Raw genomic sequence first — 25,381 nt, 5'->3', positions numbered from 1 at the left:
TACACTGTTTTCTGTTTTAATTGACTGAAATAACTTTTGAAATATACACTGTACCCTGCTGCCCAATCACCCAATATATTAGTATTTGGACTGAAGAATATAATGTGAAGATTGGATCCTATACAGGAACTCCTGAGTGTGAAGAATCCAGCTTCCTTGGGAAGCTCACTTCCTGGTTAAGTTGGAGATGTGACCTGTTGTGTGAGCATCCTTTTCTCCAGAGCATGGGCATCTCACAGACTCTTCTGCTTCCAGGTGTGGCTATCTACACAGGCATGGAGACCAAGATGGCTCTGAACTATCAGTCCAAGTCCCAAAAGAGATCTGCTGTGGAAAAGTAAGGTCACTCCCCTGCTGCTACCTTCTAGCCATCACTGGTCCCCGTAGATGCAGTAGTGCCCTTGCGGGACTCACAGCATCCTTGGGGGACCCACAGCATCCTCCAGGGACCCAGAGCGCCCTTGTGGGACCCACAGTGTCCTAGGGGCCCACTTCTGCAGGGACTGGAGCTGCTAACCACAGAGTCCATTACCCAGGAGATTTTCTTGCTTTCCTCCCAGTGAGATAAATGGCCTCACCCCTTTCTCTGCTAACACGCTATCTGTAAGTCTTTCCCCCAGGTTCTAATTTTAGATCAATCACAGATGCCTCATATCTCCAGTCATTGATTCAGGCAGACTTCAAAATGAGGGTCATACTCAGCCCCTTCCATCCCAGGGACTTGATAGGAACCAAGTGTGTCCTGATGTGGTTTACTGACGTCACTGTGAGCAGAGTGAATATTTTCCATTAGACAGTAAAGCCCTGACAACTGCTACGATGAGATTAAACTTAGGAGAGAGTCTGAGGTTTTGTCATCTCTGCCCCTTGCTTGGTGTGGATGGCCTCCATGTCACAGAGTGAAGCAGCAGGAGCTAGTTAATTACCAGGAGTAGGATACTGGCAGGGACTCTAGGGATGCCATCCCTGGGCCTGTCTGTGGCTGTGTTAAGTGTAAGAATGGAGATGGGCTTTTTATCAGTTAGGATGCTCTGCTTGCAGACATCTGGGTGTGATACATGGGCTTCAAGAGAAGACCGTGAAAACAAAGCCTCACCCCAAATCTGCCTCTCCTTGATTCAGTACAGCCATGTTCCAGCATCATGCACTTCTCTGGTACTCACTTCTTGCTCACCCTAGAGTGAGAATCACCAAGCTCTAAGCTGACTCTGGTTGTCCCTTTTTTGTGAGCAGGAGTTCCCATGGTTCAGAGAGGTTCATCAGCCATGTGGCAGTATGTATCTTTCCCTCTCTTCCCATGGTTCTGGTCCTACATCCTGAGCATTGGCAAAGGTGGCTGTGAACAAGTTGGAATTTTATCTTACTGGGTCAGGCTGGACAGTGCCCTCCAGGGCGCATTGCTGAGTGCCCTGTGCTGTCCCTTCATGGTGAGGAAGGACATCTGAAGGCTGGGCTGTTTCGCTATAGGTCAATGAATACATTCCTGATCGTGTACCTCTGCATCCTGGTGAGCAAGGCCCTGATCAACACAGTGTTGAAGTATGTGTGGCAGAGTGAGCCCTTCCGAGATGAGCCATGGTACAACCAGAAGACTGAGTCCGAGCGTCAGAGGAATCTGGTATGAAAGCACTTCCCTTGTGTGGGGGAGGTAGCCCTTAGACCATTGCCACAAAAAAAGATGGCACCAGGAAACTACAAAGGCAGATTTGCTTCAGGCAGAATGGAACCTTGCCCCAGCTTAGGACAGAGAGCATCACTGGCACCTGGTGTAGGCAGGTGGGAGCTGCCTGCTGTCCTTGGGTACCAGAATGAACAAGCCTGGAAAGAAATGTGTAAAGGACCAAAATCATTTTGGTATTTTCAAAACTCAGCACATTGTTGAGATGAATGCTGCTTTTTGTGGTAACTTTGGAACAAAAGGCTCTGACCTCAGAGCAGAGCCATGTGCCTTGACATCACGTCAAGGCTGGTGCAAATGTAGCCCTGCATGCAAGCACAGACCCTGCATGATGTTGTGTTCCAGCTGACACATTGCCTCTCCCTAATAGCGTCAAAGAGGAATAAACTATACAGAGAAGTCCCCCAGAGCTGAGTGTGGCGGGGCATGCCTGTAATCCCTGAGAAAGGAGGAGTCACTATATAGCAAGGTCCCATCTCGTCCTAAGTTTGAGGATTGTTAGTTACAGAGGGGCATCATGAGTACTCAAAAGTGGCATTCCCGTTGGGCCCTACTTAGTATGACCTCTCCACATCCCTGCTGGTGTGGTTAGCGTGAGCTTCTGTCCCTGTCCCTCCCTATCTCTCCACCAGACATCTAATTCTACTCTTGGCCTCAGCAAGACATGACAGACAGAAGTTCCCAGTGGGTCTTTGTCTGCGGGTGAAAGTACTTGTGCTTATCTGACTGGGGTAGGAGCTGACAATCTGAGGTTTCCTGTCCTCTCCGTGTGACCTACCGCTTTCTTACGCAGTCAATGCTCTCAGTTTCTCAGGGCCTTCACTGATTTCCTGGCCTTCATGGTCCTCTTCAACTACATCATCCCGGTGTCCATGTATGTCACAGTGGAGATGCAGAAGTTCCTTGGCTCCTACTTCATCACCTGGGATGAAGACATGTTTGATGAGGAGATGGGGGAAGGGCCTCTGGTTAACACGTCTGATCTAAACGAGGAGTTGGGACAGGTAGGTATCCTCTAGAGACTCTGCCTGCTTTCTTAGCCCTACTAAGGCTAATTGACTATGCCCTAGTGGCCTGGGCTCTCCTTGATTACTGGCAGTTCATGCAGGTCTTGCACTCAGCCTGCAGATATGCTGCAATGGTGAAAATCAGTTAAGGGCAACAGTGGAAATACACTGACAGTGGTTTTGTTTTTCCTGAGTGTATCTTTTTAAACTTAGTTTACATAATAACAGTCAATAAGATTCTTTTAACTTTATAATGTGAAAAAGTGATGACTGCCCTAGCCGAGAGGAGTAAGCACAGTCCTTGCTTACTTATCCTGGGCTTTGTAGCTGAAAGAATGCAGAGCCTGGTGAAAGGCCACTCTCACAGCACTTCCGTGAGGCATCCCTTCATTTTATATATGACATTTCACCTCACAGCAAGCAAGAGGAGCAAACAGAAGCTTAGGGCAGTTTCCTGGGGCGGTGTGCTGTAGAGTTAATGAATGCGTGGTCTGCAGAACCGTGGTCTTTAGCTGAAAATCAGGGTGTCCTGTGTGGTCTGTGCTATGACGAGCAGCAGAGATCTGCCTTTCCAGAGCAGTGCAGATGAGACAGCAGATGTGAGCCAGCAGTCTCAGCATCTGGGACAGCCGTCCAGGGGCCTCCCCTTGTGAGGACAGCGCTGGTGCACACCACAGCTGTTGCCTGTGCTCTCTATGAGGTCACCAGGGTCCTGCAGAGGAAGAGAAGGCTGGCACCACTCAATCTGCTGACTGCAGGCCTCAGGCCTCAGTGTTGCTGCATAGGAAAGACTGGTTCCTTCCATCTCATCCAGCCTCACGGGGGGTCTCTGACCTTTCCTGTTGCCCACCGCACTTTTCTGTGAATACCCAGACCTTGGAACAGGCGCGCGCTTTCCCGAACCAAGCCCACAAGAATGGATGAATATCCTAAGGGTTGAAGCACACAGACAGCAAGAGACCTGCTCATTCACCAAAGAGTAAATGGCAACTTTATTAAACTCAAGTCGGGTATATATACTAGGGGGCAAGGGGGCAAAAGGGCAAAGCCCCCTTCCATCAGGAGCAGTGGAAGAGGATGACAGGCTCCTAAGGCCAGGAGCAGCTGTGGGAGGCAGGCATGGCAGGCGTATAGGGCAGGCATATAGGGCTGGAACCTTGTTTACAGGTGGAATTGCCATAACAAAAGAGAGCCAAGTTCTTTCTAAGCTAAACCCTCAGGCCGGTGCAATAACAGAAAAGCCAGGGAGCCAGAGGTCAAACAGCCCCTGCAAATCGCCAAGAACAAAAGGGGAAGAAACCTGGGTACCTATACTTTCCCATCCTTATGTCACTGGAAGGGCCATTTGGCAAGTGGCAATTCATTAAATAAATAATCCATTTGAATTGGATCTACCTTGCAGTTACCTAGCAATACCATGTAAACAGTCTAGACTGACAGGCACATGTCCCCACCTACCTTGGGGAAAGCCTTTGTTACTGCAGAGGACACTGCGTGTCAGAGTTCCAGCTTTCTGATGTGTTCCTCCAGGGTGTTTCATGCCCACCTCCTGCATAACGCATTGGTCTGTTCTTTAGAAGTCAGTTAGGGCCGTGTCCAGGGATGCCCTGGGACAGGACGTCTCCCAACCTGGAGTCCACCACAGAATTCAACTTTCCTGTCCTGAGCAAGGCAGGCTGCAGCCTGTGTTCAGTGGGCTGGGCCACTGGGGTCAGGACCAGTCAGCCTCCCCAAATCAGTGCCTCCCTGTACACAGCAGCGCAAGATGGCAGTTCTGTCTGTGAAACAGACCTGCCTACCAGCCAATGTCTGTGTCTGAAGCAGAAATGACTGCCTTCCAAGTAGACCTCATTCAGGGGCTTTGCACATTTTCTGTGTGACCCTCCCGTCCCTGTCATATGGAGGAGGAACTGAGGCTGGAAAGGCTTTCCCAGCATCCTTAGGAGTCAGGTGTGGAGTCACTGCTCTCTGCGGTCTCTGCCTGTGTCATGTGCTACAGGTGGTTGAGTGAACAGTCTGTGCCTAGCAGGGCAGCTCATGCCTTTGATCACCAGTGTCCTCAATGGACACAGATGCAAACAGCAACAGCACCAGAATGACCACTTGACACGATCCAGTGGGGGGATGGGCCGTCGCGAGCAGATCATCAGTCAGTGTCCACACCACGTCACAGAAGCGTACAGACCAGGCAACCATCCACAGACACAGAGGGTGTGGAGTTTCCTGGCAGGTTAGGAGGAGAAGGCGTATCCTAGCACAACACAGGTCATGAATAGCAGCCCTATAGCCAGCGTTACACTCCATCAAGAAATATCAAACTTCCTCTTGGTTTGGCGGCAAGATCAGGAGCAGCAGAGGACTCCAGCTCTTCCTCAGCTCCTCAGAATGGTGCCGCAGGAGAGTAGGAGGTGAGAGCAGACGCACAAACAGGGAAAAAGAAAGTTAAATCACTCCTGTTTGCAGAGCTGTAGAAAACCCTGAAGACCAACAAGAAACTATTAGAATTCTTCCAGTGGTACCAGGATTTATCCCTACTGCTTGTACTGGCTTTTTTGGAATCTATTCTCTTTGGATGGACACCTTGCTCAGCTTAGATATAGTAGGGAGGGCCTTGAACCTTCTCCAAAGCCATGTGCCTTACCCTCTCTGAGGAGTGGGTGGGGGAGGGAGGGACAACTTGGATTAGTATGTATTATGAAAAAAGATAGTTTGTTTTCTTTTTTAAAAAAATTAATTAATTAAAAAAAGAACTAATAAATTCAGTAAAGTTGAAGGGTATGAGCTCAAACACATAACACCGGAGTCTAACATTAATGTCAGACCCCTGGATTAAAGACTCTCTCAGACCTATCTAAAATAGTAATAGCCATGCTTCCTTGGTGTCTCCAGCCAACAGAAATAGTGAGATTTGTGTCTGTGTTTTGACTGGAGAGATGGCTCAACAGTTAGAACACTTACTGCATTTTCAGGAGTCCCAAGTTTGGTTACCAGTCCCCTTGTAGGGCAGCACCCAGCCACTTATAATTCCAGCTCCCAGGGATCCAACACGCTCTTCTGGCTTCGACAGGCATCTGAACTCATGTGTGTGTACCCATACACAAACACTCATACATACATATAATTGTTTTGTTTTGTTTGTTGTCTTTGTTTTTCAAGAGAGGATTTCTCTGTATAACAGCTCTTACTTTCCTAAAAGTAGCTCTGTAAACCAGGCTGACCTCAAATTCACAGATACCTGCCCTTTTCCTCGCATGTATTCTGTCTTCTAAACCTTTTCCCATCCTGGGAGCCTCAACCTCTCAGCCCCATAGAGAAAGTTCTTCCTTCTCTCATCTGTGCCGTCCTGCTAAAGGAGAGACAGGGCTCCCCTCATCCTGCGCTGCACAGACACATGGAGCCCTGGCTCCCTGGAGGCCAAGTTCTGCAAGGCCACATTGTGTTCTGTCTTGTCTTTGTCACCAGTGTGAGGAGGGGAGCGCCTCTTCTCCCGAAATTGCACCTGTGTGGGTGAAAGGGGGTGCTGTGGGTACTCACACGTGATAGTGAATCTATCTGGACAGACTCTCAGAAGTTCCTGTCCCACTAGGATTGTAATAGACTTGGGCTAAGAATTGTCACCTGCCTACATGTGTCTTACCTTGAGTGTGTGGTACCCTCAGGTGGAGTACATCTTCACAGACAAGACGGGCACCCTTACGGAGAACAACATGGCCTTCAAGGAGTGCTGCATCGAGGGCCACGTCTACGTACCTCATGTCATCTGCAATGGGCAGGTCCTTCCCGACTCTTCTGGCATCGATATGATTGATTCTTCCCCAGGTGTCAGTGGAAGGGTAGGTTGCAGGCCCTGGGGGTGTAGGGATGTGAGTAGGTGGGGTTCTCTCACACACAAGCTGCCCCATCATGTGGGCAGTATGACAAAGTCAGTAATCACTGTAGGACTTCAGTGAGGTCATGGTTGGAATCTACCACGGTGTGTTCCCTTCCAAAAGGCAGGAGGTCTTGACAGTGGTTCCTCCGATAGAATTGACCTGGGAGGAAGGAAGAAAACACAGCACAAGTGGGACAGGCAGTATTTTGAGACTAGTGTGAATATACAGTTTAGATGTGTGCAGCTTGCGTGTGCATAACAAATGTGTGCACCCACACCTAGACACACATGTGTATTTACATGCACATAGATGCATATGTGTATATGATGCACTTGTGCTCACACACATGCATACACACACCAGAGTGCCATGGCCTCGGGTCTTAGTGTCCCCAGTCAAGGTTCAAATTCCAGCACCAGTTGTTTGGTAACTAAAGGGTAAATCATGACTGCAGAACACAGAGAGCCAGAAGTGGCCTGTTAATGACAGATGAGCAGTTCACAGTCAGAACTCCTTCAATGCGAGCTCCAGTTGATACCATTTTCTCACAAAGAGGAAGGAGTAGATGCCCTGTGGCCATCTTGAGATCTGCCATAGCTCCACACCCTCCCAAACCGACCCCAAATCCCACCCACCACATTGGTTGTCAGGGAAGCATATCATTGGCTACTGTGCTGCCCAGCTACCGAGGACCTCAGGAATCTTTGACTACGGGGTGTAGTCATCACTGAGGAGGCTGAACTCAGATCTGGGTCAGCTCAGCATGGGGCTCCTAGCATCTGCTTCCAGGACTGTGTTAGAACTGAACTTCCGGCCGCAGGCACACAGCTGGAGATTACGTCATGCGAAGTGCAGCGCTCTTTGCCAGTAGCGGACTGCCACTGACACACAGGCGCTGTGGCCGGGAACTGGAGAGTAGGGTGTCCAGGAATGAGCGTGCCAACTACATAGGTGACATTTTCTCCACAGGACATGGCCGTTCCTGAGTGTGTTTATAGCCATGCAGTCCTGCTTCCTGGGAGTGTCATTATGAGCAAAACCCCTTCTTTCAGTCTTCATTGCCTGTTAATACTTATATGAGTTGCCATGGAAACTCTGGAGCATGAAGGAGTCACACGTGCTTCTCTTTTGTAACCACTGAGACAAGCTAATGACAATCCCCACACCCCCCCAGGAGGTCTTAACCTCTGCTTTGTGGGTCTGTCCAATCTGCTGTCTCTTTCACATTTTCCCCATCACAGGCAGAGGTGTTACAGTTTCCCTGACTGTCTCCACAGGAGCGGGAGGAGCTGTTTTTCAGGGCTCTCTGCCTGTGCCACACCGTCCAGGTGAAGGATGACGATCCTGGGGACGATGTCGATGGTCCCCAGAAATCTCCAGACTCAAAGTCCTGTGTGTATATATCGTCCTCGCCTGATGAGGTTGCCCTGGTTGAAGGTGTGCAGAGGTGAGTCGAACGGCCGGTCTCAGAGTGTTGGTAATGGGTCTGCAACCCAACTCGTGAGTCATTCTAGAAAATTCTGTATTGTGACCTCAGGGCCCTTGCATTATTTGTGGAGATAGCTTTCCTGTCAGCAACATAAGCCCTTGTTTTCTGTGCGTATAGCTGTCTAGACAGAGCCCGTCCCCAGGCCTTCTCTTTGATCCTAAGATGCCAAGGCACCAAGGCCGACTATCTGCAGCTGCCCCTGTGGCCTGACCTGAAGAGCTAGCAGCTAGATACAATCTCTACCTGCCACTCTTCTTTCTTGTGTTGGGTCTTTCCACCTGGGACTTTTACACTGACTAGGGGGTCTTCCTGTAGTTTTTTTCTACTGTGTGAGATGTGGCATGAAACACAGACATCCAGAAAAACACTCCAGATGTGTGACACATTTTCAGGTCAGGGATATCACTAACCTTCTCAGCTCACAGTTCTTAGGGAACAGTAAACTCCCAGTGCTGCCACTAACAAATGTGTGCAGCCTTCAGAGACTGAGAACACAGAACATTTTCATGCCTCTCGCCTTTCAGAGTAGTGAGCTGGCTTGTGACTAAGCAAATCCGCTTTTCCTGTAAAGTTTAGGTAGTGGCAAAGATGTGTGAATGATAGTGCCCTTAGTTGGCGTGCAGGCCACCCCAGTACACACACACGCATGCACACACACACCACTACCTAAGGCCCTTGAGGCTGGTTTTAGAAGCATTCATAGCAATAGTTCTCAACCACTGGATCACAACCCCTTTGGGGGTCACAAAGCAGACGTTTACATTATGATCCATAGCAGTAGCAAAATTACAGTTTTGAAGTAACAATGAGATAATTTTATGGTTGGGGTCACCACAACATGAAGAACTGTATTGGGAAAGTCGAGGACCATTGATTTATAAGGGGAAGCCGTGATTGCTGCAGGTAGGAACATCAGGTCAGGCTGCCCCGCCGTCCATGAGCTCCTCTCCTCCCAGGGGTCTTTCTCTAAGCCGAGGGCAGCGCCCGCTGAGGAGGTGGCCATCATCGTGGCCGCCATCGCCCACTGAGCAGGTGGCCGCCGTCGCCCGATGAGCAGGTGGCCGCCATCGCCCGCATGCCCAGCCCCTCACTGCTATGGCAGTTGGTGCCGGATGGGCTAGTGTGTTCTGTCCCTGCTATGGTGTTGGTGCCGGATGGTCTAGCACCTATCTTTTGTTAAAGCTACTCAAGGTCAGACCTTTATTCTCATGGCCTCATAGCTAGAGGTGTTCATTTTTTACAGTAGAGGGAGCATGGGCCAACATCACTGCAAATAACCACTATGTGTAGTATGAGGGCTGGCTTGTTGGGGTTTCTGTCCCACCCAGTACCCCAACAAGCCAGCAAGTCCCAAGGAAAAATCACGCACAAGACTCCATAAGGTTATAAATTGATTGGCTCATTAGGTCAGGCTACTTATTAGCTCTTATAACTTATGTTACCCCATTATTCTTATCTACGTTAGCCACATGGGCTCATTACCTTTCTCAGTGTGACAGCTTACATGTTGCTTCTTCCGTGGTCTGCACAGGAATGGCAGAGGAACCTCTCTGCTTCCCAGAATTCTCCCAGTCTCTTTGCTCCACCCCTACTTCCTGTCTGGCTTTCCCGCCTATACTGCCTGCCTGGCCAATCAGCGTTTTATTAAAATATGATTGACAGAATACAGATAATTCTCCCGCACCATTTCCCTCTCTTTTTTTTTTAAACAAAGGAAAAATACCCATAATCCATTTGTTGGGAATGTGGGCGTAGTATTTCAGGCTACTTCCTGCTGGTTGGGGGCGCTGATAGTCTTAAGGGGACCTAAAGAAAATTTAGAGTTATAGTCAAGTCCTGACTGAAGTATCCTGGGAGTCTTGATCATCTCAGGCAGCAGTCTTGAATCAGTTCTGGATGTAGAACTCTGTCATCTGGGCCATCTGTTCCTGTCGATTTCTCAGGTGGCCTCCCTTGGTCAAAGATGATTTTTCTTAACTCTGAATAAATCCATAGCCTCTCATTTTCTGTGGAAACAAAAGCAGAATCTCTTCTCCAAAGTAACATACCTTTTGACTTCAGTTTTGAAGCCAAGGTATTTTCAAAATGTCTATCTTGGGTTAGTTCAGCAGCATTTATAAACAAATGTCTTTTGGTGACTGTTGCTCCTTCCTCAGCATTCAAACAATTAAAAGAGAGCATAACACACAGTATCAAGATTCTCTGTGTATTTTCCATCTTTATGCAGCTTTATTTTACTTCTATTTCTTTTATTTTTACTTTTACTTTTTGAGACAGGCTCTCTGTATATCTTTGTCCTGGAATAACTCTGTAGACCAGGCTGTCCTTGAACTCAGAGATCCTCCTGTCTCTGCCTCCCCAGTGCTGGGATTAAAGGTGTATGCTACCACACCTTGAACTCACAGAGATCTGTCTGTCCCTGCCTCCCAGGCATTGGGATTAAAGGTGTGCACTACCACACCTTGAAGTCACAGAGGTCAATCTCTACCTCTGTCCCTTGAAGTCACAGAGGTCAATATGCCTCTGCCTCCCAGGCATTGGGATTTAAGGTGTGTACCACCACACCCAACTATTCTCTTTCTTCCTTTTTTTTACATTAAGAACTTTAACTTTTAGCCTGCATATATTTTTAACACACTGTAAAATATTTAGAGGTTTTCTTCCTCTTTGAATCTCTCTTTACTGTATATCTCTCTTTTTCTGACCACATGAGCCTTTAATTTACTAAGCAATATGGAGAGCAGTGGCTTTGACGGCTAAATCCTCGTGGCTGAGGTACCAGCCAGAGCTATGTTTACTGCCACAACTCTATGGCGTTTCAAGGTCCTTGCTAGCAAGCAAGCTGCAGCATTCTGCTCACAGACCACACTCAGTCGGACTGCCTGCCTGAAAGAGTCAGAGATTGCCCTGGCAGGACAGCCCAGAAAGCCGGCATTTTAAAACAGCGCAGCGTTTTTCCTGCTACGACTGAAAACCGAAAAGCATGCGTTCAGCTTTTCATCAATACCATTTAAGTGTTTCGCGGCAGGACCTCTTAAAGGAGCTACAAAGTTTTGCAGCTAAAGCTGAGTTAGGAAGCCTCTCTTAGATGAGAGCATTTGCTTGCCTCTAGCAAGCAGAACAGACCCGAGAAATTGCTGCCACCAAGAAACCATGCAATGCTGTTATTTTGTTCTAGAATTACTTCCCAAGCTGTCTCAAGCTTTATGTGGATACAGTTGTCCACACGTTGGCGCCATATGTAGTATGAGGGCTGGCTTGTTGGGGTTTCTGTCCCACCCAGTACCCCAACAAGCCAGCAAGTCCCAAGGAAAAATCACGCACAAGACTCCATAAGGTTATAAATTGATTGGCTCATTAGGTCAGGCTACTTATTAGCTCTTATAACTTATGTTACCCCATTATTCTTATCTACGTTAGCCACATGGGCTCATTACCTTTCTCAGTGTGACAGCTTACATGTTGCTTCTTCCGTGGTCTGCACAGGAATGGCAGAGGAACCTCTCTGCTTCCCAGAATTCTCCCAGTCTCTTTGCTCCACCCCTACTTCCTGTCTGGCTTTCCCGCCTATACTGCCTGCCTGGCCAATCAGCGTTTTATTAAAATATGACTGACAGAATACAGATAATTCTCCCGCACCAACTATGGGCCTACATCCTGTCAGATAACTAGGTTGACCAAGGGCTACATAACTTATAATTTTTTAAATTATTTTAAAAAAAAGCCCAGAATGTATTTCTCAGTTTGGGGGCTGAGAGGTCCAGGGTCAAAACACAAGCATCTCAGAGGGTTTCTTGCTGTGCCCAGAATGGTGGCAGCTTGGAGAAAGGACAGGAGGATAGAATTACTCTGTGTGTGAGGAGCCCTCTCCTATGGTGGCCATACTAATCATGTCGTGAGGGGCAAAGTCTCCCCGACCAACAGTCCTTGACATTTGCACTAGGGTTGTTTCCACCCGGGACTCTGGCGGCTGTTCACACTGTGGCAGATAGCCTCTGAAGTTTCTATTTCTACCGAAGCCTGCTCACCAGTAGTGAAATGTGGTTAGAGGCAGGAAGTGCAGCCCCAGACACCTGGTGCTGGCTTTCCGCAAGCCACCAGCATCCCCAGAGTGCACCTCCTCAGTGTAGGGCGCAAACTCTTGGGTCATTTTCTGAGGTGGTAAATAAATCTGTATCCCGTGTCCTGGCTCTGTAAAGCACCCAGCAACCTGTCCTGATGAAAATGCTTCCTTAAGAAGGATGGCCCAGTACAAAGTGAAGACTCCCTGGAAGAGGCCTGTCTGGATTTCAGATTCAGCCCCGGGTTTGCCTTCTCTTCCTGCTGCAGGCTTGGTTTCACGTACCTGAGACTGAAGGACAACTACATGGAAATACTGAACAGGGAGAATGACATCGAGAGGTGAGGAGCTGTCTGCACGAATGTGTGTCACTGGGAAGGAACTAAGTCTTAATCTCTGAAGTAAGCTGCCCAGGACCGTGTGAGAGGCAAGTCTGCCACTGCGGTGCTTCAGAGGCCCTGTCTGAGCTGGGCCCTGAACTCAGTGGCGGCTCCAGCTCCGGAGCCCCAGCCATCTCCTGGAGAGATTGTCAGACTTGCCATGAGAGTTGTAGGCTCTAGCGATACTCTAAATGAGACACAGATATTATGACCCTTCTGGGCGGAGTCATAGCCTGGACTGACCCGTCAGCACTCTTAAGCGTTGATCCCAACACAGGGCTGGAGCTGGGCATCCTCTGAGGCCCAGAATATCCAAGGGGGCATCCACACAGTGTGGACAGGGCACAGGGAGAGGTGAAAACGCCCCCTTCCTGCTGGTACAATCATTTGGAAATCATTCAAACTCAGCACCTACTTGGCAGCAGAGAATAAATGCCCCACTTTTCTGTTTCAGATTTGAATTGCTGGAAGTCCTCAGTTTCGACTCTGTGCGGAGAAGAATGAGTGTGATCGTAAAATCTGCCACAGGTGAGATTTCTTCTAGTGTTACACGGTGGCGGCTTTATTCTGGTGGGTAATTCTCTAGGACCTTCAAGGGTTTAGGACGTAAAAACTATTCCACATTTGTACATGTACGTGCAGGTGCATGTGTATGTGTGTGTACATTGATTGGAGTGTTTCTGTGTACCATAGACAACATGGGCTGTCATTCCTCAGGCATTGCCCGCCTCGATTTTTGATCCTAGACAGGGTCTCTCGCTGACTAGGACAGACTGACTGGCCAGCGAGCCCTAGAAATCCTTCTGTCCTTGCCTCTCCAGCGCTGACATTGCAGGTGTATGCTGCCCTTTTAAGCACGGGTTCTGGGAATTGAACCCAGGTCATCATGCTTGCAAGGCAGATTCCTTACCACCTGAGCTATCTCCCCCTCTCCAGTTCTAAAGGTATAGGTAATCTCTTCTATACTAACAACTTTGGAAAGAAATGGATCCTAACTAAGCCTCCTACAGACACTGTCTCATCTATGAATGTCTTACTACTGTGCTCCACACACATCTAAAAAGCAGCTCATGTTTTTGACTGCATTTAAGGACACGTAGTATGAGTTTGCAGATATTTCTGTACTAGAATTCAGAGTACTAACTACAGTGGATTTCTTGGATGACTGGTCGCTATGACAATGGCTCTTTTTTGCTAGCAGCACATTCTGGTTTGTGGCTAAAGTGTGGGATGGTGAAGGAGTAGGTGCAGTGGGACCCTTTGACCTGGTGATTCTGTATGATCTTGGCATTTAATCTCCATGTGGACTGGCACTTGCCTCCTCCCTGCCTGTCCTTCCCTGTCAGCATCTTTTCTAGAAGGCATTGTGAGTTAATCCCTTGTCACCCTCTTCGGAGGAATCCCAGCAGAAGTAGATATTCCCCACTGCTCTCCCTGCCCGCACATTGCACTGGATGTGAGCCCCCCAGCATTCGCAAGGCCCTCCTTACAGCCTCATAGCTCGGGTGTCAGAGGTTCAGCAACCACTGATCTCCTGGCCTTTGACCAGCACATGCTGTGGGTATATCCCCGTGTTGTGTTTGCATCCCCTCGCCACGTAGGCTGCTTGTCCAGCTGTGTTTCCCTTCCTGGATCCTGGCGTGAAGTGGCATCTCCTTCGCAGGTCCCTCACAGAATGCCTTCCTGGATGCCCAGGTATCCACAGCATCCACAGCATCCACACCAGGAGCTGCCTAGTATTCCTCCTGCCTGGTGTGGATTGTGTCTCCGGAGAGGCCTCACCACTCTCCTGCACCTTTCAGGGGACACTGACTGAACAACAGTCTTGTCTCTGTTGCCCATGTTTTCCCCATTTGCACCCCACATTGATACTTGCTACAGTTTGGAAATAGGTCAAGTGGGTACCTGTCAAATAGCTGTGCCTTGCAATTTGATTGCAGTCCTCAGCCCAGAAGTCCCATCCTGGACAGTTGATGAAACCAGTCACCACCAGCCTCTTGGGCCCTCTGGGTTTTCTCTCTACATACTTCCAATCACCCTCAGTGTTAGGGCCATAAGAGCCTGTCCTACAAGGAATCTGGGCATCCCACCTTCCTGGGAACATAAACCCTGCCATGTCCCTTCTGTAGCCTGATGCCACTGGGATGCACAGTGGTATTTCTTTTTCTTTCTTTCTTTTTTTAAATTGTTGTTGTTGGTAGTGGTGATGGTTGTGGTGGAGGTGGTTTTTAAGACAGGGTTTCTCTGTATAGCCCAGGCTGTCCTAGAACTCTGTAGATAAGACTGGCCTCAAACTTAGGGACCTGCCTGTCTCTGCCTGGTGGGATTTAAAGGTTTGCACCACCATAACTGACTTCCTGTGATGTTTCTATAGTTAACACCCAAATGCTCTATTCAGCATAGCACTGCATGCCTGAGATGCATTATTGCTGAGCAGGGTGACTGAATAGGACCTGAGACAGAGTTTCACAGAGTAGGCAGCCGAGGGTCGGGGCTGAGACAGTGTTTCACAGAGTAGGCAGATGAGGGTCGGGTCGGGTCAGAGACAGTGTTTCACAGAGTAGGCAGATGAGGGTCGGGCTGAGACAGTGTTTCACAGAGTAGGCAGCTGAGGGTCGGGTCAGAGACAGTGTTTCACAGAGTAGGCAGCTGAGGGTAGGGCTGAGACAGTGTTTCACAGAGTAGGTAGATGAGGGTCGGGTCAGAGACAGTGTTTCACAGAGTAGGTAGATGAGGGTCGGGTCAGAGACAGTGTTTCACAGAGTAGGTAGATGAGGGTCGGGTCAGAGACAGTGTTTCACAGAGTAGGCAGATGAGGGTCGGGCTGAGACAGTGTTTCACAGAGTAGGCAGCTGAGGGTCGGGCTGAGACAGTGTTTCACAGAGTAGGCAGATGAGGGTCGGGCTGAGACAGTGTTTCACAGAGTAGGCAGATGAGGGTCGGGCTGAGACAGTGTTTCACAGAGTAGGCAGATGAGGGTCGGGCTGAGACAGTGTTTCACAGAGTAGGCAGATGAGGGTCGGGCTGAGACAGTGTTTCACAGAGTAGGTAGATGAGGGTAGGGCTGAGACAGTGTTTCACAGAGTAGGCAGATGAGGGTCGGGCTGAGACAGTGTTTCACAGAGTAGGCAGATGAGGGTCGGGCTGAGACAGTGTTTCACAGAGTAGGCAGATGAGGGTAGGGCTGAGACTTTATTGCAGAGCAATTGAACTGAGCAGGTGTCATCAGAGCTGGTTTCTCTGCATCATGGCTGCTTCTTTGATGTCTGTTAGTGTCTGATACCTGGAAGGAGAAATTTCTTTCCTATTGAGAAAAGGAACATGCAAGCCAACGAAGGTGCTCAGAGCTCTGAGGACAAGGCTAGGGATGTGGAAGATAGAGTTTCCCATGAAGCTTCGTGATACAAAGGATGGCCTGTCCATGAAAGACTCGCTTTGGGAAGAGTTATGCACTCACTTCTGGCATTTCATGGAGTTTTGAACACTCCTTTTGGGCCAGGAGCATACCCTTTGCTCTGTTATGCTCACCCTGCCTACCCAACCCCTGACCCAGGAAGTATTTGCTCCTCATACGGGAAGTATGAGCACCGAGAGCCCTCATTGTTCATGGCTCCTGGCTGTCTTAAGACCGGTGGGCCATAGGAATAAAATGGGGCCCTGACGTATTTTATGGATTGCACCTCCTTCAGATCTTAATGTGTTAACTGGTCTTTAAGATGTACTTTGAAATGGTCTCTGCTCTGGTGTCGTTTGTTCTCAGTAATAACAAGCTGAAAAGTAAATGTGTCTTCCTGTGTAGTAATTAAATTCAACATTGTTTTCTCCCTCATCTTCCAGGAGAAATTTACTTGTTTTGCAAAGGAGCAGATTCTTCAATTTTTCCCCGGATCATAGAAGGCAAAGTGGACCAGGTCCGGTCCAGAGTCGAGCGCAATGCAGTGGTAAGATGCTGCCCCGTTCCAGCCCCGCTCGCTCCTGCACTCATCACTCAGCCCTGTTGCTTTCTATGCTAGAGGTCGCTTCGCTTTGCTGTCTGCAGCCAACCGATAACGAGAAGTCATCCTCCTGCAGAGACAGCTCACATCCTCTCAGCTGCTCCTCCCAGGACTGAGGAGCCAGAGAGACCCCATGCCTGCGATTAGATGGCTCTCTGCTGCAGTCTGCAGAGGCTGCACTAGACAGACATTCAGATACAGCTCGGTCACATCCCCCCAGAGAAAGTCCCCATGTGGTGCTGCAGAAGGCATGTGCTGGCTTCATTGAACTTATTAGGATAAAGTTCTTGAAGCCCTGGTGTTCATTTTAATTTCAAGTGGGCACATTGGGGATTCTGATGCCTTCTGCCAACGGTCACCTCCAGGAACATCACTAAAGACTCACTTTGTGTTAATGAGCACACTGACATAGTGCATACTACATTGTTCTGGATGGTTCTCCCCACCTGAGAATCATTTTCCTTAAGGGAAGTAGTTAATTGTGTTTAAAGTACATCTTTTTAAAAGACTTTATTGAGCTATAGTTGATATATTAGTGTGTTCATATTAAAGATAAAAGTGGGTAGCTTTTGATTTACACTTGCAAAAGCCTTGCCACACAGTGTCCTCCAGACCTTTGTATTCCCCTCCCTGTCAGCTCCCATCAGCCCCCACTGTTTGCCATCACTGTATGTGAGCCCTTACCTTCTGGAGTGGTCTTACCAGTGGCATCACAGTTCACCCACGTGTGTGTGTGTGTGTGTGTGTGTGTGTGTGTGTGTGTGTGTGTCTGAGTGTGTGTGTGACTGTGTCTGTGTGTGTCTGTGTCTGTCTGTATCTGTGTGTGTGTGTGTCTGTGTGTGTGTGTGTCTGTGTCTGTGTGTCTGTGTCTGTGTGTCTGTGTCTGTGTGTGTCTGTGTGTGTGTGTGTCTGTGTGTGTGTGAGTGTGTGTGTGTGTGTGTGCAGCACAGCGTCCTTTTCTTGCTGAGCAACCCATCCTGCTGGTACAGTCATTTGGAAATCATTCAAACTCAGCACCTACTTATGCTCGCTGAATACCCTGGAATTCCCTATGAGTTCCTGCAGAGATCGCCATCGGGAGTTCCATAGAATCATAAGACTCCAAATGGCTTTGAGTAGCATTGTCATCTAAACAACATGAAATCTTCCACTCCATGGAAAAAGACATGTTTCTGTTATTTGCTCTTCTGTGATTTTCAGTGTTGTGCAGTTTTCAGAGTAGCACACTCATGAATGTTTTCTTTCTGATATAATTGTGGGTAGAATGCGTTCTTAATCTCCTTCCCAAGGTGAGTGTTGGGAGCGTGTGAGGTGCAGCCTGCACGTCTGTGCTGATGTCACAGTTGAGCTGTTGGGAGCGTGTGAGGTGCAGCCTGCACGTCTGTGCTGATGTCACAGTTGAGCTGTTGGGAGCGTGTGAGGTGCAGCTGACATACCTGTGCTGATCACAGCATTCATGCAGTAGCTCTGGGATTTCATGAGAGGAGGTGTACGTTCTTTATGGTTTTCTGACTACAGGAGCTGCATGTGCGGTCTTTAGAAAGGCATTCTTTCGGATTTGGGTGCCCTCTCCCTTACCGAATTGCTCTGATGGAATTTGTGGTCCTGAGTTGTGTTCGGCAGAAGTGAGAAGGCGGGAGACTCCCTGCCCTCTCCTCGCCTTGGAGCCGTTCTCGGGCACCACGTGAGGACAGCTCTGTGTGGCTCCTACAGTTTTCACGTATTTCCTCTGCATCAGTTCAGTCATCATGTGGGGCTTCATCCTGGCCACACCATGTGTTACGTTAGCCCATTTCCTAGGCTGGATCAGTCTGGCGTCTAGGATGAGTCATGTTCAGCCGTGGCTCGCAGTCCTTTCGTGTTGTTGGATGCAGTTTGCTGGTTGCTGTTGAGGATCACTTCATGTGTGTTTATAAGGGGCGCTACAGAGGTCTCCGGGCGTGACTGTGTTTCCATAGCTTGGTAGTGTTTCACGCAGGACTTTTGTCATGCTTAGCCAGAGGCTTTGGGAAAGGCCCTTTCTGCCTTCACAAGCAGAGGCCCATTCTTTCACCGCTCACAACACCCTCCCTCCCGGACAGTTCTACATTTTGTCTTTAGAGACCTCCTTGTCTGGTGACTCTTCAGACTTGTGGATGAAGCACAGTGTTTGCCCATGTCCTTCCTTCCCTCGTGAGGGTTAGGAGAACTGTTGACAGTGGGGCCTGTCCTTCACACAGGTTAGGAGGGCTAAAGAGCTGTGAGAAGTGGACAACACATAGCAGGAAATGTTCTTAAAAGTCTAAAATGCAGTATTTGCAGTGCTGCGTGTTGAGGAAGCCTGTGAGTGTCACACTGTTGTACCTGGAGTTAAGGTGAAAGAGCAAGAGACACCCAAGGGAGCCACACCAGGAGCCATCATCCAGGACGGTTTGGTGTGCGTAGTGGCAGGTCACATGGCCTTGATAGCACCTTCTTCACGCGTGTCAGAACCCCTCATCCTTGAGGCCTGTTTTAGTTTCCCATGTACCCAGCATGTGGCTGAATAAACTTGCAGTCTTCCTTGGTATTCACTATGGTTGAATTCTGACAAGCTCCCAGCTTTGGATAAACCATTGCCACAACATTACAAGTTATCTCCCCAAAACACAAATGAACTCTGTTTGTTTACATGAAGGGAAAAAGTCTGTGTTCTGGTGTAATGGCCTAGTAGAGGTATCGTAGGTTACAGTTCTAAAATGCACATGATTGTCCATATTTAATGTAATTCAGTAATTCCTTAAGGCTGGCTGGGTTATGACTCACTCTCTTCAGAGATGGGTATGAGGAAGGCCTGAGAATACATTCAGCAGGCAGTGGTGGATTCACGTTAAACACTGACTGTTCCGGCAGGAGGGTCTGCGGACCCTGTGTGTTGCCTACAAGCGGCTTGAGCCAGAAGTATATGAGGATGTTTGCAGACTGCTGCAGACCGCCAAGGTGGCGCTTCAAGATCGGGAGAAGAAGTTAGCAGAAGCCTACGAGCAGATCGAGAAGGACCTGATTCTGCTTGGTGCTACAGCTGTCGAGGACCGGTAAGGCTGCCACATGTGTCTGTTCAGCAACCGATGGGAGAGACCGTGAGAGTGGGGTGGGCAGATGGCACACACGTCCAGTGCCAGTGTGTTTTTCCTGAGGACAGCTTCACCTGTTTCCCTTCATGTAGAGTGACAACCCAGAAAACCAGAGCTGGGCGATATGATACTGGCCACACATAAGGTCCCTGAAAAGGCACTTTCTTCCAGATAGTGAAAGTGACATCTTCACATCCTGTTACACATGGAGGATCCAGTTTCTCTTCTTGCCTTAGAAAGGAATTAGTAGTAATTTTTCTAATTGTAGGAAGTTGCTGCTGGCTCTTCTGAACACAGCTTGACTTTTTAGATTAATATCTTGGACATATTTGTCTTTGTTGAAGAAAGTTAACGGAATGACGTAGTTATAGCTGGTGAAATGTGAGAGTGCTTCTGAGTTCTCAGTTACAGGGTGAGAGCCGAGGAGCCCTTGCCATGGCCTGAGGGTGGTGATGCAGAAAGGGAGGCTGCTCTAGGGAGGGGATTCTGAGTGGATGTGCATGAAGCCCTTGTGGGCAGCTGACATGGCTGGAGTTAGGCCACGGAACATGGAGGATTGACACTCAGGAGCACAGGGATCGGTGACAGTAAAACAATTTTCTCTTCTAGACGGGGCTTCGCTGTGTAGCCCAGGTGACAGAACATGTGTCCACCTGGGATTACAGATATGATGTCCCGTTGAAGTGATGGTGGTTCTTCTTTAAAACCCAAAGTCAGCACCCTTACCACTCTAGACCTCGGGTTCCCTATTGTTGTTCAGAAAAGTTACAAGATTGGAGGCAGCTGTCCTCATTTGTGCGTCTGTAATGATGGCGTCTTCACACTTCGGGCCAGGCACTTCCTCCCTGGGACTCGATGACTTTGCAGGGTTATGTAGAGGTGAAAGGTCATACCAGATTTCACACAGTGCTGGCGCATGCTGAGCCAGCAATGAACGTTAGCGAGCTGTGGGGCCACTAGTATTATCACCAGCCTCTGAACTGGACTCCAATAGAGTCTGGACTCCAGTTTGATAAGAAACAATATTAGAACACATGGTGCCAAAAGGAAAGATAATACCATATTTCCGAGTTCCATTTTCCATTTTGTTTCTGGTTTTAATGATTCTACTAAGTGGAATGATGCTGATTGTGGACAAATGTTAGGCTCAGGGAGAGGACACGGCACAGGACAGCCCCCTTAGCTTATCCATGTATGTTTGGTAGAGCCTCGTGCACATCACTGCAAGGTGTGCTCTCGGGGAGCAGGTTCGGGGCCTTTGCAGAGACCCTCAGCCCCGCGCGCGCGCTGTTCCATAGAGCTGAATGTTTTGATGGCTTCGTGTTTCTTGAAGTTCTTTCTTTGGCGGCCTTGGCTCCTGAGCCCACAGTCTGGGTTCTACTTTTCCCAGGCTCCAGGAGAAAGCCGCGGACACAATCGAAGCCCTGCAGAAGGCGGGCATCAAGGTCTGGGTGCTCACTGGAGACAAGATGGAGACGGCCTCAGCCACCTGCTATGCCTGCAAGCTGTTCCGCAGGAGCACACAGCTGCTGGAGCTGACCACCAAGAGGCTGGAGGAGCAGAGCCTGCACGATGTCCTCTTCGAGCTGAGCAAGACAGTCCTGCGCTGCAGCGGAAGCATGACCAGAGACTCCTTCTCGGGGTAGGCGGCTCCCCGCACCGCCTCTGCAAACCAGTCCCACCTCATGGGGTCCTGCACCTCTGTGTGCCCACAGTCTTCTGGGTCACCTAGAGGCTTTGAGTGGCACGGAAGCCTTTCCACAGCTGGATGTGCCTGGGCAGACAATTTCAAGCCGATAGGTGGAGAATGTAGAAAGATGTTTTCAGTGGTAAAATTTTCATCTGCTGTTGCGCCTCATGGGTCCCTCGTGGGTGCCTTGGGATGCTGCCAGAGAAGCCAGAAGGTGGTTGGGTCTTCCCAAGAGTGTCTACCAGTTTATTCACACGTTTCACAGGGCCTCCCTTGCCAGGGTTGGGTGAGTCATCTGAAGGTAGTCTCATTTGATTCTGATGAGTCATTATTTTATGTTTTTATCTGTGTGGGTGTCCACATGCGTGTGCCACAGCCAACATTGGAGATTAGAGGAGAAGTTCTCTTCTTCCACCATTAGGTTCTGGGGGTTAAACTTAGGCAGTCAGGCTTAGAACACACACCCTTACTGAACTATCAAGAGACATATGTATTTGGCAGGACAAGCCAGCTCTCTTGGTGTGTGTAGATTTTAGATTGTTTTCAGAAAAGCACAAAGTTATTTCCCTATCTTGTTCTGCAGAACTTCAGGATTGTGGATGTTTTTGTCTCTCGAAGGCCTAGCAAAGGGGCCTGGAGAGATAGCTCAGTAGTTAAGAGCGTGCACCGCTCTTCCAGAGGGCCCAAGTTTAGTTCCCAGCACCAATACCAGGTGGCTTCCCACTGCCTGCAACTTCAGCTCCTGGGAGGTCAGACTCCGCTGCTCTCAGCAGACGTGTGCCCACACCTACATACAGATTATACATACTTTAAAATGATAAAATAAATAAATAAATAAATCTTTATAACCTAGCAAAGGGAAGCTTTGACCGTGTCCTAACAGCGAAGTCACCAGGGCAGGAAGCCTAGGAGGTCTTAGCCATACAGGTAGAGGGAAGCTGGCATGGAAACCAGACTTGAAGATCTGCCCTTCCAAGCCCACCTTGTGGTGTCTCAGTGTGAGACTTACACACACTCTCTCAGGAAGCTGTGGCTGCTGCCACAAGGATTTTCATTTGACTGTGATTTCACAGTGGAGTCACAGAGGTAGCCCCAGTTCCGCAAAGATCGGCATGATTGAGGGAGAACTAGGAACCATGCAGATGCCCCGGGTATGGTGTCCTAAACTGTCGGGCGGTGACTGAGTGACCTTCCCTCCTCTGTGCTCTAACAGACTTTCGACAGATATGCATGACTATGGTTTAATCATCGACGGAGCTGCGCTGTCCTTGATAATGAAGCCCCGGGAGGATGGGAGCTCCTCGGGCAACTACAGAGAACTCTTCCTGGAGATCTGCAGGAACTGCAGTGCCGTGCTGTGCTGCCGGATGGCCCCCTTGCAGAAGGCGCAGGTCATGAACTGGCCTGCATGCTTTCTCCGTCTTTCCTTGGTCTCACTGTCCCTGATAGCCAAACACTTAGTGGGAGCATAGAAATGTCAGACCTGAGTCTCAGATTCTCCTTGAGGGTCAGGCATGGATGCCCCTCCCCAGAGAGATGCTGTAGTGCCTTGGGAGTCTACCCCAAGGGCATGGGGAAGGGTACTTGCGTTCACGGAGCACCTTCTGCATGCCCGTGGGAGCCAGGATTTGATTTTCCTCCTTCCAACTCCAGACAAGTCCTCTGCACTCTTCTGTTCTTGTGGGAACATGCCCAAATTATCTTTTGAAATACATCAAATGTGTTGTGGGATGCATCCACAAACATGGCCAGTGTCCAAACGCCTGAATGAGACCTGGCTTCACTGTAGTATGCTTGAGGTACCTCCTTAAACTGGGCAATAGGAGATTGGGTCCTCTCAGGTGACACAGCTATAAAGGTCGAGAACATACAGAGAGCCAGGTTCAGGGAGGTGCTCTTTTGAATGCAAGCTCAGTTCTCCAATTAACCTCTGTCCTGGGCACTTCTCAGAGAAGACAGGCAGTGGCTCTTTTTTTGGTACCCTCTTCTGTGCTTGACTCCATGTAATTGTTTCTCTGATCGCAGCCTGGGATTCCCAGTGCTATTTTGGGTTCCCAATTGATGTATACAAATGCACGTATACTTACTTACATTTCTTGTCTTGAAATGAGAATTCTCTGTCTCATCCTAATGCATTGTACTTAAGCATGGTGCGTGGGGGAAGTGCATTGTACTGAAGCACAGTGCATGGGGGGAGGTCTATAAAGAAATAGACTTGGAAATTAAGAAAGAGAAATCACAAAAGGTGCTTATTACATTAAGTTGACATATTTGATTTTTATGCATTATGGGTTTAAAAATTAAAATAGCATTAGAAACAGCTTCTTAAACATGGTTTGATACCAAGTGATGTGGAATTGCAGCCCCTTCGTGCAGGCTGCATTGGCCCCAGGCTTTTCCGATACCTGCGCATCACTCTAATTTTGTCTTCCTGCTTTTGTGAAGCCATTGTCATCGATCACATCTTAGGGTCTATGAGATGATTTGACCCTCTGTAGAGGAAATAGTCTGAGAGCTCTAGAAAGGAGCTGTGAGTTCAGTTTCCCTCTGACCTACACCAGCTCTGTGTCTCAGTTGGTTCTGCCCAGTTAATAAAACCCTAACGAAATCCAAACAGAGAAGATAAACTCTATGTTTCTTTCTTTTCCAGATTGTTAAGTTAATCAAATTTTCAAAGGAGCACCCTATCACCTTAGCAATTGGTGATGGTGCCAATGATGTCAGCATGATCCTGGAGGCCCACGTGGGCATAGGTAAGCCGTTGCTGCTGTAGTTGGGATCTGCGCTTTTGGTAGACACAGGCTGTACCCTGTCGTGCAGAGGGACTAGGGAATCCACCTGTGACTTGTGATTTTGCAAGGGGATACCAGGCAGTGGTCACCTGGGTTTAGCTGGCTCTGGTCACCAGTATATGCACCCTCCATTCTAGGCGTCATTGGGAAGGAGGGTCGCCAAGCTGCAAGGAACAGTGACTACGCAATACCCAGGTTTAAGCACTTGAAGAAGATGCTTCTTGTCCATGGGCACTTGTATTACATCAGGATATCAGAACTTGTGCAGTACTTCTTTTACAAGGTAGGGAGTCCTCTCAGTTTCAGCGCATGAGACCTGCGTTGGTGACTTAATGCTTCCGGTCATATATCTGCGCGAATAAGTGATCATCGGAAAGTAGGTTACTCCTGTAACAGGATTCCTGACACTTCTTGAGCCTCCTCAAACTTTAACAGAGCCAGAAGGATGAGTTGTGTGACGTTTGAGGCCACAAGTCTTGTTCCTTTGAACAGTTCTCTCAGTGCAGGCAGGTCCTTGCTGCTGACCTCTCTGTCACCACTGCCTTCCTTCCCTCTTGTGTGTCTCCCTTCTGCTGCCTGTGATCACCAGGGCCACACTACAAATGTGTACATTTCATTTGCCACACAGGGAAGAGAAGCATTTCCAAAATCCACTCAGCTGTCTTGTAAGATACTGGACCCACTTGTCATGCTCCCCCATGTGAAACAGTGTGTCACTGATGGCTAGTGAGCCCTAGGCAAGCCCGGGAGTCTCTGCAGAACGCCCTTGAACTAATAATGCTCACTTCTTGCCTTTCAGAATGTCTGCTTCATTTTCCCTCAGTTTTTGTACCAGTTCTTCTGCGGATTTTCACAGCAGGTCAGTCTGAGATCGTAAGTCGGAAGTTCATCAAAACCTTGTCTTCCTTTCCAGTGGGTGGCCGTAGTGGGGAGACCCTCTTCAGGATGCAGACAGATCCCTGTGGAGATCTCTAGGGCCCAGATGCACCCATCCTGTCTCCGCCAGGGCCTGTGAACAGACAAAGGGGAAAGGGCAGGCCATGGAGCTGAGGAGTTGCCATCCCCAGACCGGATGTCATGAGGCTGACATGTTCCTAAACACAGGCCTCTAATAACATAGCTGATGGGCTCTGGGTTGGACTGTATGATGACATTGGAAGGTACAACCCACACCTGAACCTTCATGGACGTGGGGGTCATCTTGGAGTCTGAGACATTTAAGTATATAGGATGAAACAGGTGCGGCCTGGGCAGACACTTTTCTGTCCCCACACACTGCACCATGTGCTCAGGAGGACCGTGGCCAATAGCTAATATCTGGAGCCA

General features: G+C 48.9%; 1 protein-coding gene across 7 annotated transcripts in view; it reads left to right on the top strand.

Moving 5' to 3' along the window:
• Atp11a (ATPase phospholipid transporting 11A) overlaps positions 1-25,381 on the top strand; it is a 115,529-nt gene that overhangs the window by 71,033 nt on the left and 19,115 nt on the right. For all 7 annotated transcript variants that reach the window (XM_048456208.3, XM_085680636.2, XM_048456210.3 and 4 more), the window contains 14 exons: positions 256-337; positions 1,468-1,618; positions 2,485-2,682; positions 6,345-6,518; positions 7,835-8,004; positions 12,376-12,447; positions 12,941-13,014; positions 16,324-16,427; positions 19,353-19,534; positions 20,964-21,215; positions 22,477-22,654; positions 23,914-24,016; positions 24,193-24,338; positions 24,855-24,914. In XM_048456208.3, coding sequence (XP_048312165.3) covers positions 256-337; positions 1,468-1,618; positions 2,485-2,682; positions 6,345-6,518; positions 7,835-8,004; positions 12,376-12,447; positions 12,941-13,014; positions 16,324-16,427; positions 19,353-19,534; positions 20,964-21,215; positions 22,477-22,654; positions 23,914-24,016; positions 24,193-24,338; positions 24,855-24,914 — 1,946 coding nt within the window. The remainder of the gene's footprint in view (positions 1-255; positions 338-1,467; positions 1,619-2,484; positions 2,683-6,344; positions 6,519-7,834; positions 8,005-12,375; positions 12,448-12,940; positions 13,015-16,323; positions 16,428-19,352; positions 19,535-20,963; positions 21,216-22,476; positions 22,655-23,913; positions 24,017-24,192; positions 24,339-24,854; positions 24,915-25,381) is intronic.

The sequence above is a fragment of the Myodes glareolus genome, chromosome 23, assembly GCF_982192425.1.
Source record: "Myodes glareolus chromosome 23, mMyoGla1.1, whole genome shotgun sequence".
Taxonomy (NCBI): domain Eukaryota; kingdom Metazoa; phylum Chordata; class Mammalia; order Rodentia; family Cricetidae; genus Myodes; species Myodes glareolus.
Note: the sequence above shows the minus strand (reverse complement) of the source record. Positions and strands in the feature narration are given on the sequence as shown.